This window comes from Callorhinus ursinus, unplaced genomic scaffold (genome assembly GCF_003265705.2).
Source record: "Callorhinus ursinus isolate GAN/ISIS: 27379988/994484 unplaced genomic scaffold, GSC_fseal_2.0 scaffold24, whole genome shotgun sequence".
NCBI classification, from domain to species: domain Eukaryota; kingdom Metazoa; phylum Chordata; class Mammalia; order Carnivora; family Otariidae; genus Callorhinus; species Callorhinus ursinus.
Window position 1 is genome coordinate 1626321 of NW_027397086.1, and position 14482 is coordinate 1640802.

A 14482-nucleotide genomic window follows, 5' to 3' on the forward strand; every position below is an offset into this window, starting at 1 on the left:
CCAGTGGCTCTTAGTGGCTGTCTTGCTAAAATGTAAGTGCCGTGAAAGCGGGGCCTTGGTAAGTCTCATTCGCGACTGCATCCCTAACATCCAGGGCAGTGTCATACTCCTAGCAGATGCCCTGTAAGAATCTGCGGAATCCCACGTGACTGAGTAGCCACGGGTTTGCATTAGATAAACCCTCTTCCTTAAAACAGGGTGGTTAGTCAATGAATGTAATGGATGAAGCCATGCAGAAATATGTAAGCTCATCTTACAATAAATTTCTGTAAGATACTACTCAGAAAAAGTTAAATGCAAAGTGAAGTACTTAAATACTTAAAATACACTTAAGGAAACTACCGCCTACCAGAATATGAAAGCAGTTTCACAATGAACGTCTTTCTCTCTCCAGCTTTTTATTGGAAGAGGCGGTAAATGCCAATTTGCATTTATCAATTAATGCTTAGCATTAACCCATTAGTCAATGCATGGTTATTAAAAATGAATTCCATTCCAGGCACTGCGCTGGGCATACAAGTTCAATAAGTGTATTAAGAGTCCAAATCCGTAGGGAAGGAAGAGAAAGTTTAAGATTCCTTTTGATTTTCTTTGTCTATTTTTCTTAAGTCAGAGAAAAGGGCAAGCATAAAACTGTTCCTCTGACAAAGCCCTGATCAGAGATCTGCTCAGATGAACCAGTTGAGGGAAACAGAGTTTAAGAAAAGGCTAAGTGAAACCACTAAGGGTGCTTCTCCTCCATGGTTAATGGCTAAAGTATCTCAGAAATCCCAGACCATACTGCTTTCACCACTAAACTGGATTTTCCTGTCTTATGTAATATTCTGCCTTTTGATGGCTTTTCTTTGCCTTCCCTACACTAGGAATCTGGCTACAATTCCCAAACTCTAATACACAGTTCTTTCCCTTGGAAGTTCACAACAACCACAAATGCCATCTTGGTATAAACAGCATACCAAAGCTTCAAGGTCACTACAAGATAGGAAAGTGGGTAGGTTTGTTTTTAGCTGTTAGGATAGCCCTGAGACCACTAAGAAATTCCTGGAACAGGCAGTGTTGATAAACGGACCAATAAGGAATAAAGAGAAGGCCGGTGGACTAGGGAAACAGGGTCACTCGATAAGGCCAAAACAGAGCAGTGAGCAGACCTGCTCTGTGGCGTGGCAGAGAGCAGGCACGATGTGGAAAAAACCAGGGCCTGGGGCTGCTCTTCCTGCTGCAGGACTAACCACCAGACACCAACTCCCTGAACGACATTGGTCCTCACCACCGCTATGTTCAAAGTGAAGAAATGCCCCTCAACTCTTCCCTGTGCCCGGGAGAGGGTGCAGTGGATAAAGAGATCTAACCGGACAAAACCTAAGGCTCCGCCAGGAACAGTGTGACAGCGCAGTGCTGCCCCCTGCAGGCAGTCCGTCGCTACTACAGAAGAACTCACTGGCTGAAACACACTCCAAGTGGTAACATACCCCATCGCGGCAGAGGTGGCTGTAGGATTATTCTTCAGTTCCTGCACATTTACCACTTGAGGGACATTCTTCAGAGTTGATTCAGTCAAAGTACTTACAGCTTTTTAAATAGAGAAGAGAGAGGCGTATTAATTGCAGTAAAGGATCACAAATTCCAGCCATATACAAATGAAAAACCAGGACAACAAATCCAAGCAGGATGTAATCTTATTATATAAAGGAAATCTACTCTGGGCAGTTCTGCAGCTCTGTGCTCAATGGGACAGCTGGCCTACTCCATTAGTCAAGATTACGGGGTGAGGTTTTGTGCAATTTAATCAAATGTACTAGTTTAGGGAAAAAGAATTCCCTGGCCATCTTTTATAGAGCGAAGGCACATGAATAAGATGTGGAAAACGGAGCTTGGACAAGAATGGGGGAAAAGGCCAAGAGGCCTGAATTAAGGAATGGCAACAGGGATGGGCGTGACACCTTATCTATGTTAGGCATGTCAGCTTGCATGTGTTTTTGGTCTTTCAATTTAAAACTGCGTTCCAAAACACTTAATGACATTTTATAATTAACTACTAAGAAAGTCTGAGCAAAGCTCTTTGATCAGTTTTTTGACACAGCTGAACGCGGTGGCCAAAGTGGACCGGGGGGTGTGTGGCAGCTCGCTCATTCCCTCCTTCAGAGAAGCGAGCAGGCTCTTCTTGCCTACGGCTACACTACACCTTAGGAATTTTTGTTTCCAAAATGATAACAGAAATCACACCACCTCCTGCTGAGTGGAATAATCCCACATCCTGGCAGATTTTATGTTTATAAATAATTGACTCAATCAGCTTGATTTGGGGCCTATTCAGCACAATGCCAAGATTCTGCTTCCTCCAAGTAACATTTAAAGAAAACATCGAAGACTTCTATTTTTTTTTCAGAAGGCTCGAAGCTACCTTAAAAAGTTACCTTGTTTGTGCTCTTTCATATCTTTTATAGACGCCTTAATAAGGGTTTTAATATTTGAGCTTTTCTTCAGAATGCTTTTATCGTAATGGTAATCCTGTTTTTGTCTAAATCAAACCACTATGTCTCTTTAGTCTTTTAAAAAAGAACTGTCCAAAGTGATACGTGTTCTGAGCAGTGATAAAACTAAAAAATAATTTTATTCAACTAAAACAAAACTGTTTGATTTATAGCAGTTTCTCAACTTTGGCACTCCGGACACTGTGTTGTGGAGGTGCCCTGTGCACCTGAAGGTCTCCCGCAGCATCCCTGACCTCTACCCACTGGATGCCGGCAGCACTGCCAACCACTGCGGAGGCGTGCGGGGTGCAAAACCGCCTCCATCTGAGAACCACGGGCTTGTACAAACATGACTGGTGGCAACTGAAGCCCTTGAGGCCAACTACCTAGAAATCCTAATGCAGGAAGTTCTGGATAGCCACAAAGCATTGACAAAATGCAAGTGCTGCTGCCGCTGAGCTCATTAGAGTTTCCATCTGTAAAGGCTAAACTGGCAATCTTAAGAAAACACTGCACTGAAACAGAAAGAGCACAGGGTTGGAGGCCAGGTTCTGCTCCTTATCGGCTGGGTCACCTTCACCTCTCTCCAAACCTGACATTACTCAAAAGCAAAATGGGTACACTAATACCCACCCCCTAGGGTGGCTGGGATCCTATGACACTATGAGACAATTCTAATGTTATCCAGTGATCTAACAGCAAAGCTTAATTTGGGGCTTGAAGCAGATATTATTCAAAAGTAGGGATCAACAACCTCACCCCAAAACCACGGACTTTCCACTTGACTGGATGTGCCTGATCTAATACCTCCCCTTGAAATGGAAAAGCTTCAGATCTAGTCTCTGCCTTCTTGGAACCCACTCCCCGAAATGGGGGGAGGACTGTCCCGTCAGTCCTCTCTTCTCAAGGGCAGCAAAGAGAGCCAGCTGCCGCCTGGGACCTGCTATGCTGGCCTGCGGTGGCCAGAGCTCACGACCATGGCTACCTGGGGCCTGGCTGGCCATCTGACGTCTCAGCGCTGCAGCGGCAGCTGCCTGGGGGGCCGAGAGGCTGTGCGAAGGACCGGGGGCGCCATGCTTCACGGTTTTTGTTGCAAGCATTGTGCTATCAGCTCCTTGAGGAATAATTTTGCTAGCAGATGTCGATACTGAAGGAAAAAGAAACACTAAGTGAGAGAGTGGGTCGGAGAGGAATACACAAAAGTGAAAGTGGCATGTCCTCCACTGTGAGGTTACAGGGAAAACACTAAGGTTAAAAATGCTTAAGCACGCACACAGAAAAGTACCAATAAACTCACGGGCTGGCACCTCTATCTTTCAAAGACGTCACATGCGATGTGCCTGCCCACGTCCATTAGCTAAATCTTTAACATGAGCACTTCCTCTGATACTGACCGAGATAGAACTTTCATGCCAACATAGGTCAACTCCCTGCTCTCTTCTCATAAAATCTCTCCATTCGAGCACCTCCCAATGGGTGTTTGTTCTGTTAGAAGTCCCTTCAATGCGAAGTCCTGACACTGAACTGGAGGTGTGACAGCCCAATACGGGTCACTTCTGAGAGCCAATACAGACACCGGGTGTGGCAGCTGGCAAGTTCCGGGGCAGCATATGGCTACAAGTAATGAGCTGAAATGAGCTAGAATTTGAAAGGCATGAGTGTGGATGTTGCTTTAGAGCGAGGCAAACAGCCTCCTCCTCCTACTCCTGAAAACATCATTTGTGCGTGTGCTGTTGTTTTTTTGTTTGTTTTAATGTATGTATGTAATTCTCTCCACCCAACGAGGGGCTCGAACTCACGACCCTGAGATCAAGATTCGCACACCCCTCCAACTGAGCCAGCCTGGCGCCCCACACCTGTTTTGAAACACCAGCTGGACTCAGCAGGAAAGCTGTGCCGGTGTGAGGCCTGCAGGGCCCCTTCTTCCTGCCTCTTTCAGATTTCCTGAATTCAGCTTCTAATTTCTGGACTATTAGCAGAGTGGGGCTGGACTTGGTGGTGGGACAGTATAATGGCCAGGTACGGCTCCTCCAGGAGACCCAAACCTAAGAGGGAGCTTGCTGTGCACTTACTAGATGTCCCCAGCACGCCAGGTGAACCATGAATCAGGTGAGATTTAGTGAAAGGCATTGCCTGCGGCAAGACACCAGGCTGGATGGAAGGGGTGCGCGCCACAGGCGCGTGCCGCGGGACCTGCGCCACCGTGTCGTCTTTACAGGATGCCCGTATGTCTTCGCTCTCCAAAGACTGGGACACAGACGATGTGGAGCTGGCTTCGTCCAAGTCTTCATAGTATCTCTGAGACAGGAAGGCTGACCGGGACAGGCTGGCTACCAAGCCCGAAACAAAACACAAGTTAGACGATTTGGGCAAGTCTGCAAGCTGTGTCATTTCATTTTCACTGTCAGTAAAGAAATATCCAGTTGAGAAACACTTTAATTATGACTTATTTTAAGTGGAAGAAGCTGTTGTAGAAGGTGAACATACACGGTTTGGGGGCCCTGCTCAAAGGAAGCTTTGAGAAACCGAGCAGTGCAGGACAGGAACATTTTGACTGTCAAACAAAATGTGAAGTGAGAGGTGGGAGCCATGCTGTGCTAAGGCAGCAGACCTCGAGCCACCACCACAAGTTGTCACAGGCAGAATACCAACAAACCGGGAAAGTACCAGACAAGCTTGCACAGAAGAGTCTCTCGCCAACAACAAACTTCTAAGAATAGGTCACGCGAACTGGGGAAGACTGAATGCCCTCAGTCCCGGCACCTCCAACATCCCCAACCCTCACATGATTCTTTTGAATCAACTTGGTTTTAAAAAAAAAAAAAAAAAATCCCTGAAATGAATCCTGACTTTCCCTCTTTTTTCCCTTCTATAAATGATAAAGTAAGGCCTCATGCTATTTTGGAATACATATGACTGCCATATACCGGAAAAAACATAAACCAAACCAAAGACCTAGCCCTTTCTCAAATTACTTAAAAGCACTGCGACTATTTACTGACTTGGTTGCCTCACAGGCACATCGCTTCAACTCCAGATTTTATTCGTCGCGATCAACAAATGCAACTGAAAACCCATGCTACCTGCTGGGGCTGCTGCACTGTTCAGTTTGGTGGCCATTAGCCATATGTGACTATTTAAGTTAAAAATAACTGAAAGTAATTAAATGAAAATTTCAAGTCTTCAAGCTTCGCCAGCCATATTTCAACCGCTCAACAGCTACATGGGGCTACCATACTGGAGTGCACAAATGCAGAACAGCTCTCATCACCAAAGGTTCTACTGGACAGCAGTGGGCCAGAGTGCTTTCATGCGAGTAAATATGCAGCAGGGTCACCTGGAAATTCCATCCATAACCACCAGCACCGCTAATAAAACTGCACTGCATATTTTCTGAGAACTTATTTGGTGCCAGATGCTGTACAAAGGATCTACATATATGATCCCATTTAATCCTCACAATTATCCTATAAATTAAAAATTGCTATTATCGGACTTTATAATTAATACTTAAAAAGTTAAGTATTTGCATAAGGTCCTGAAGCTGCTAAGTGGTGGACCAGAATTCAAATCCAGGTGCATCTGACTTGAAAGACCATGTTCTTAACAATATTACCGAACCCTGTGCTGGGCAGAACTGTGACCCATGACCTTTGCTCCTGGTGCCACACCACGGTTATGTTTCCTCAGATGGCAAAAGGAGGTTACAGACATAATTAAGGTTACTAATCAGTTCGTCTTAAAATTGGAAGGTTATCCGGGATTATCCAGGTGGGCTCAAAGTAAAGTCTCATGAGCCCTTAAAGGCAAAGAGGGGAAGCCAAAGAGGAAGTCAGAGAGCTGACGCCCAAGAAGTCCTCACCGTGCTCTTGCTGGCGTGCAGATGAAGAGGCCGGGAGCACACACCAAAGAAACACTGACCTCAGTCTGACAGCTGCAAGAAACTGAATTCCGCCAACAAGGGGAATGAGCTTAGAGGTGGCCTCTTCCCCAAAGCCTCCAGATAAGAACTGGGCCCAGCCAACATCTTGACCTCAGCCTGGGAGCCCTGAGCAGAGGACACAGTGCAGCCATGCTGCGCCTGGACTTCTGTCCCACACAACTGTGAGAGCATAAATAGGCGGTGCTTCAAGGCACTGCATCTGCGATAACTTGTAACAGCATGCAGAGAAAGTAAGTACGAACCCCACATTTGCTTAGGGCAACACTGCTCTAAAACAGTTCTCTAAAATCTTAGTTCCTCAGAGGTAAAAGCAACAGAAGACGATTCACATTCATTACCTTCAAGAACTGGACAGAGACTGATATAACTATGTAACTCCCAAGGTCTGATATGACCCAGGAGGTCTCGTGTTTCCTTCCTTCATCTTTGTGATGCCATTCGCTGACCTTGGGCAGAGGGAGACCCACTGAGAGATGCAACGGTTATGCTCACTCATATGGGCCAGGAGCCCGGCCCGCCCACCTTCCCAATGGCGCTGTCTTCACAGCTGATATGCCCACTCCCTGTTGGGATCAAGGATGCAGCTACCTTCCCGGCATTAGAAAAGGGGCTCCACTGAAACCTAAAGAATCTTCTTCTGCTTAAACTCTAACTCAGATTAGAAAACGCAGAAAGCCACGTTAACAGAAAAAAAGAAGGAAAGAAATCATCATCTCAGTAGACCCAGCAAACCTCACATCTCACGGGGAACTACAGAAACCGTTCCCTTTGAGCTCAGGACAAGGATGCCCATTCACCACTTGAATGGACTCTGCACTGGCAGTCCTAGCTACTGAAATAGGTAAGAAAAATAAAGGACCAAAAAAGTAAGAAACAGAAGTATTAGTACCTATAGAGAATGTAACTGTTCCCATAGAAAGTTCAAGACATAGCTACAGACATTATTTGAATAAGTGAGTTTAGCCAGGTTGCTGGATACAAAGTCAACATACAAAAATCCAATATATTTCTATTATCACAGCGAACATAAAACAAAAAAAAATAAAGAAAATGAAATTTAAAGAAAATCCACCATTACAGGAACATCAAAAATACTAAACTCATAGGAATAAATCTAACAAAAGATGTGTATGTTCTTCATGAAGAAAACACTGAAATTAAAAACGCAAATAAAAATATACCATGTTTAGAAGCTAAAAGATCAACATTGTACAAATGCCAATTCTCTTAAGTCGATCTAGAGATTTAATACAATCCCCATCAAAGTCTCAATTTTTCTTTGAGGGCTGAGGGAGACAGAATTTAGCAAGACAATTCCAGTATTAATATGGAAAAAGAAAGCACCAGGAAGAGTCAAAACATTCTAGATCATGGGTCAGCAAACTAAAACCATGGGCCAGCTATCTGTTTTCACAAATAAAGTTTTACTGAAACACTGACATGCCCATTCATTTGTATACCGTCTGTAGCTGCTTTCCCATCACAAGGGCAGAGTTGAATTAGGCACAACAGAAAACCATGAGGCCAGCAAGCCTAAAGTATTTACTACCCAGCTCTTAAAGAAAAAGGTTACCAACTGCTGTCCTAGACTGCAGAACTTTCTGTGATGATAAAATTATTACTATCCTGTTATAGTAGCCACTAGTCACATGTGCCTACTGAGCACTTGAAATGTGGCTACAGGGATTATATAACTGAATTTTTAGCTTGATTTAGCTTTTATTAATTTACATAGGCTGCTGTATTAAGACAACACAGCTTTAGAATCTAGAAAAAGAACAGTACTGAGGTTTATTTCAATACAAGTTAATTAAGGCAGTGTGGTAGCAGTGGTTTCTAATCAGTGTATGACACCAAGAGACCTACATATAAGGATAACTGATTTACAACAAAGGTGGCCACTAAGCAGGGAGCAAAGGAGTCTTTTCAATAAACACTACTGGGACAATCAGATATCTAAATACAAAACATGTGAGCCCTATTTATATCTTACACACAAATCAATTCCAGACAGTATAAACAAAACATGGTAGACCCATACAACGGATCACTACCCAGCAATTAAAAGGCATGAACTACTTATATATGTTATGCATCATGCATGAACCTCAAAAACATACTAAGTGAAAGAAACCAAACAAAAAAACTACATATGATTCCATTTATATGCAATTTCAAAAAAAGGCAGATCCCTACAGAAAGAAAATAGATCAGTGGTTGCCAGGGGCAGAGGAGGGAATGACTATAAACAAGCACGAAGAAACTTCCTGAGTGGTAGGAGTGTTCTAAAACTGGAATGTGGTAATGGTTATACAATTCTGCAAGTTTAATAAAAATCATCAGACTCTAAACTTATAAAAGATGAATTTTATAATACATGAGTTATACCTCGATGCAGCTGTTTAAAAGAGAATCAATTCCAGGTAGATGGCAGATCTAAATTTGAAAAGCAAACCATTAATACTTCCAGACAATAATAAAAGTGCACGCATACTCTTGTTACACAGCACTAGAGAAGGATTTCTTTCTTTTTTTTTTTTTTTAAAGGTTTTATTTATTTATTAGAGAGTGAGCGAGAGAGAAACAGCATGAGAGGGGAGAGGGTCAGAGGGAGAAGCAGGCTCCCCGCCGAGTCGGGAGCCCGATGCGGGACTCGATCCCAGGACTCCGGGATCATGACCTGAGCTGAAGGCAGTCGCTCAACCAACTGAGCCACCCAGGCGCCCTAGAGAAGGATTTCTTAAAGAGAACACAGAAAAGTACCAACTGCAAAAGAGAAGGATGGGGAAGTCTATTTTAAAATGAAGCACTTCTGTTTGCAAAAGACATCATTAAGAGGGAAAAAAAGTAACGAAGTGAGTACCTACAGCCCATATAACCAAAAAAGGGCTAGTATCCGGCATGAATACAAACTTTCGCAAATCAGTAAGACAGATTACCCAATAGATAAGTGAGCAAAAGATGCAATCACACACTTCACAAAAGTCAACAAATACGTAGTAACACATACAAGGGTTACATCCGAGTAGTTAAAAGGAAAAAGACTGACAATATTAAGCTTGACAAAAATGGAGAAAACTGAAAGAGCCAAACCTTGATGGTAAAAGTAAAATAAGCTGGTACAACCACTCCGGAAAACGGTATAAAAGACTCTACTGAAGCGGGGCATGTGGACAGACCACTAGCTAACAATTCCATTCCTCGCCACGTGACCAAGTGTAAGGTGTACACATGTGCCTGAAGATGTTCAGAACAATATGCTATTCTATTACAGCCAGAAACTGGAAACAGTAAATGTCCACTAAGAGGAGAATGGATAAGCAAACGCGGCACATTTATACAGCCGGATACTATACAGGCCGCCACAAAACAAATGACAGCTACCTGTGCTGGCATGGATGACTCTGACAAACCTGATGTGCAACGACGGAAATCCAGCCAGAGAATAAACACATGGATGTACACAGCATGCAAACCCCCCGAAACAGGCAACACCAAAGGACAGTGTCTGAGGAGACACTGTTCAGGTAATAAAACTGACAAGAAAAGCACAGTTAAGGAGACTAAAAAGAATGACGACTTAATGCGATGTCCAACCCTGGACTGGATCCTTGATTTTCAAAAGAGTTGCTATGAAGGTCATAGGAGGGACAGTTGGCAAACTGGGAGTGCGGACTGCATATCAGATAACGGTGTTCTATCAATGTTAAATATCCTAAATCTGATCACTGCATTATTGTGTAAGAGAACATCTTGTTCTTAAAGAACACACGCCGGAATACTTAGGAGTAGTTAAGTCCTGTCTGTAACTTATTTCAAATAGTTCATCAAAAATAATAATATAAAGACCTGTACTCTGAAAACTATAAAAAAAAAAAAAAACCAATGAAAGAAATTCAAGACGACACAAAGAAATGGAAAGACGGGGGCGCCTGGGTGGCTCAGTCAGTTAAGCATCTGACTCTTGATTTTGGCTCAGGCCATGATCTCAGGGTCCTGGGATCGAGCCCCCTGTACGGCTTTGTGCTCAGCAGGGAGCTTGCTTGAGATTCTCTCTCTCCCTCTCCCTCTCCCTCTGTCCCTTGCCCCCCTCGCACACATACTCTCTCTATGAAATAAATAATAAATCTAAAAAAAAATGGAAAGACATTTCATGCTCATGAATTGGAAGAACAAATATTGTCAAATGTCTGTATTACCCAAAGCAATCTACACACTTAATGCAATCCCTATCAAAACGCCGACAGTCTTTCTCACAGAACTAGAACAAACAATCCTAAACTTTGTATGGAATCACAAAAGATCTCAAAAAGCCAAAGCAACCTTGAAAAAGAAAAACAAGACTGGAGGCATCACAATTCCAGATTTCAAGTTATGTTACAAAGCTACAGTAATCAAAACGCGATGGTACTGGCACATTAAAATCTGACACATAGATCAATGGAAAAGAATGTAAAACCCAGAAATAAACCCACAACTACATGATCAATTAATCTTTAATAAAGGAGGAAAGAATATGCAATGGGAGAAAGACAGTCTCTTCAACAAATGGTGCTGGGAAAAGTGGACGGCCACATACAAAAGAATGAAGATGGACCATTTTCTTACGCCACACACAAAAATAAACTCAAAATGGATTAAGGACCTAAATGTGAGACCTGAAACCCTAAAAATCCTAGAAGAGAGCACAGGCAGCAATTTCTCTGACATCAGCCATAGCAACATCTTTCTAGATATGCCTCCTAAGGTAAAGGAAATAAAAGCAAAAATAAACTATTGGGACTACATCAAAATTAAAAGCTTCTGCACAGCAAAACTAAAAGACAACCTACTGAATGGGAGAAGATATTTGCAAATGACATATCCCATAAAGGATTAAAATCCAAAATACATAAAGAACTTACACAATTCAACACCAAAAAAACAAACAATCTAATTAAAAATGGACAGAGGACACGAACAGACATTTCTCCAAAGACATACAGATGGTCAAGAGACACATGAACAGATGCTCAATATCACTCATCATAAGGAAAAGGCAAATCAAAACTACAATGAGATATCCCCTCACACCTGTCAGAATGACTAAAATAAAAAACACCAGAAACAAGTGTTGGTGAGGAATGTGGAGAAAAAGGAACCCTCGTGAACTGTTGGTGGGAATGAAAACGGGTGCAGCCACTGTGGAAGACAGTATGGGGGTTCCTCAAAAAATTAAAACTAGAACTACCCTACAATCCAGGAATTTGCACTACTGGGTACTCGCCCAAAGAAAAACACTAATTCAAAGGGATACATCCACCCCTGTGTGTGCTGCAGCATTATTTACAATAGCCAAATTATGGAAGCAGCCCGAGTGTTCAATAGATGAATGGATTAAGAAGATATGGGGTGTGCGTACAGACATAAAAAAGAATGAAATCTTGTCATTTGCAACAATATGGATGCGTCTAGAGAGTATAGTGCTAAGCGAAAAAGTGAGTCGGAGAAAGATTAGTATCATGATTTTCACTCATATGTAGAGTTTAAGAAACAAAAATGAACAAAGGGGAAAAAAAGGAGAGAGGAGGGCAAACTAAGCAACAGCCTCTTTAGAGAACGAACTGCTGGTCACCAGAGGGTAGGAGGGTGGAGGATTGGGTGAAACAGGTGACAGGGGTTAAAGAGGACACTTATCCTGATGAGCACTGAGTAATGTATAGAATTGTTGATTCACTATATTGTACACCTGAAATTAATATAACACTCTATGTTAACTATACTGGAATTAAGATAAAAAACTTAATAAATATATTAGAAATAATAATAATAACGTGAGCATGTGTGGTAGAGAGGAGAAAAATAAAGTTAATTGTGACCAACGTTACTAGGAAATATGGGTGAAGGGTAAGTGGGTGCTCACTATTGTTCTTGCAGCTAGAGTTCTGAAATTTTTCAAAATAGCAAGCAAAAATTACAAATATCAAAAGAAAACAAACAAACAAAAGCAAAGGCATACTTTCATATATGTCCATACAGTGGTACCTCTCGGGAGCCGGAAGACTGCAGTGCACAAGGGGGGTCTAGGACGTTGGCAATGACAAGGTTCTGTTTCCTACCCTGGGTAGAGGTTACATAGATGGACATTTTTGTGTTCTTTTCTGTACACGTGTTATAGTTCAGGCCTTTAAAAGTTAAATGTCTTGGGGCGCCTGAGTGGCTCAGTCGGTTAAGTGGCTGCCTTCAGCTGAGGTTGTAATCTCAGGCCCTGGGATCGAGTCCCGCATCGGGTTCCCTGCTCGGCGGGGAGTCGGCTTCTCCCTCTCCCTCTGTGCCCCTCCTCTGCTCGTGCTCTTTTGCTGGGTCTCTCAAATAAATAAATAAAATCTTTTTTAAAAAGTTAAATATGCTTATATGCTCTGAATTATTCTTTATAGTACATTTCCTAGATTTAAATGCTTGAGTCTAATATGCAGTTTCTGCTTAATGTCTGTATTATCTTCCTATTTGAAAGTCTAATGTGGTCAGAGACTGTTTCTCTTATTAACCACTGTCTGGAACAAAGCAGGCAATCATATTTGTTGAATGATCAAATAAATTACATAAATCTCACTTCTTAGGAATTTATTACAAAGATAAAATCAGAGATGTGGTTAAAGTTTTGTGAACAAAGATGTTCTGAGCAAAATCCTGGCAATAAGATTAACACTTAACAGGAACTGGGTAAGTAAATTACTCCTAATACAAGGAAATAGTGTGCAGTCATTAGAAGGCCTATGTTCAATATTTGAAAACAGAAGGCAGAGGAAAGGCTCATGAAAGTTATTTTTCAATTTTTAAAATTTTCCATTTTTTTTATTGTGGCAAAATACACAAAACATGAAAATTTCCCACCTTAACCATTTTTTAAGTGTACACTTCTCCAGTTTTATGTACATTCACACTGTGGTGCAACCATCCATCTCCAGAATTCTTTCCATCTTGTAAAACTACAGTTCTGTACCTGTCTACATAATCCCCCATTCTCTCCCCCTTGGTCCCTGGCAACCGCCATTCTTTTTGTGTCTGTAAATTTCACGACTCTAAGGACCTCATCATGTAAGTGGAATCGTACAGCATTTGTCTTTTTGTGACTGGCTCATCTCTCTTAGCATGTCGTCCTCATGGCTCATCCACAGTGTAGCATATCATCAGAATTTCCCTCCTTTTTAAGGTGCATATATACCCCATTGCACGTATCCATTCAGCCGTTGATGGACACCTGGCTTGCTTCTACCTTTCAGCTACTGTGCATAGTGTTGCTGTGAACATGAGTGTACAGTTATCTGTTTGAGTCCCTGTTTTCAGTTCTTTTGGGTACCTACCCATGAGTGATTTGCTGGATCACATGGTAACTCTCTTTCCCATTGTTTTTGTTTTTTTTTTAAGATTTTTATTTATTTATGTAGAGAGAGAGCATGAGAGGGAAGAAGGTCAGAGGGAGAAGCAGACTCCCTGCTCAGCAGGGAGCCCAAGGCGGGACTCGATCCTGGGACTCCGGGATCATGACCTGAGCCGAAGGCAGTCGCTTAACCAACTGAGCCACCCAGGCACCCTCTCTTTCCCATTGTTTAAGGAACTACCCAACTGTCTTCCACAGTGCCTGTGCCATTTTGACCAACAGTGCATGAGGGTCCCAATTTTCCACATCCTCACCAACACTTACTTTCTGTTTCATACTAAGAAACCGTGAGGACACAGAACTACGAATGTTATAGTCCCAATCTCATTTTCAAAAAATCAAATTTATGTATGCAAAGAAAAAAGTCTGGGAGTAAACCAAAATGAACTAACTGATGACATACCCAGATTGAGGGATTAGAGTTATTTTCTATTCTTCAGACTCTTCTCTATTTTTCCAAATACACACGAAGAAAATATATTCTTTAGACTTAAGAAAAGGCTGTTAAAAATTCCCTTGTTGGAGCACCTGGGTGGCTCAGTTGGCTAAGTGTCCAACTCTTGGTCTCAGCTCAGGTCTTAAGCTCAGGGTCGTGAGTTCAAGCCCTGAACTGGGTGTGGAGACTACTTTCAAAAAAAAAAAAAAATT

At 42.3% G+C, this 14482-nt stretch overlaps 1 protein-coding gene across 4 annotated transcripts in view; it reads right to left on the reverse strand.

Moving 5' to 3' along the window:
• Positions 1–14482, reverse strand: part of NUP214 (nucleoporin 214) — a 101255-nt gene that overhangs the window by 52110 nt on the left and 34663 nt on the right. For all 4 annotated transcript variants that reach the window (XM_025888657.2, XM_025888659.2, XM_025888658.2 and 1 more), the window contains exons 22-24: positions 4544–4801; positions 3457–3618; positions 1470–1569 (exon numbers count right to left, since the gene is read on the reverse strand). In XM_025888657.2, coding sequence (XP_025744442.1) covers positions 1470–1569; positions 3457–3618; positions 4544–4801 — 520 coding nt within the window. The remainder of the gene's footprint in view (positions 1–1469; positions 1570–3456; positions 3619–4543; positions 4802–14482) is intronic.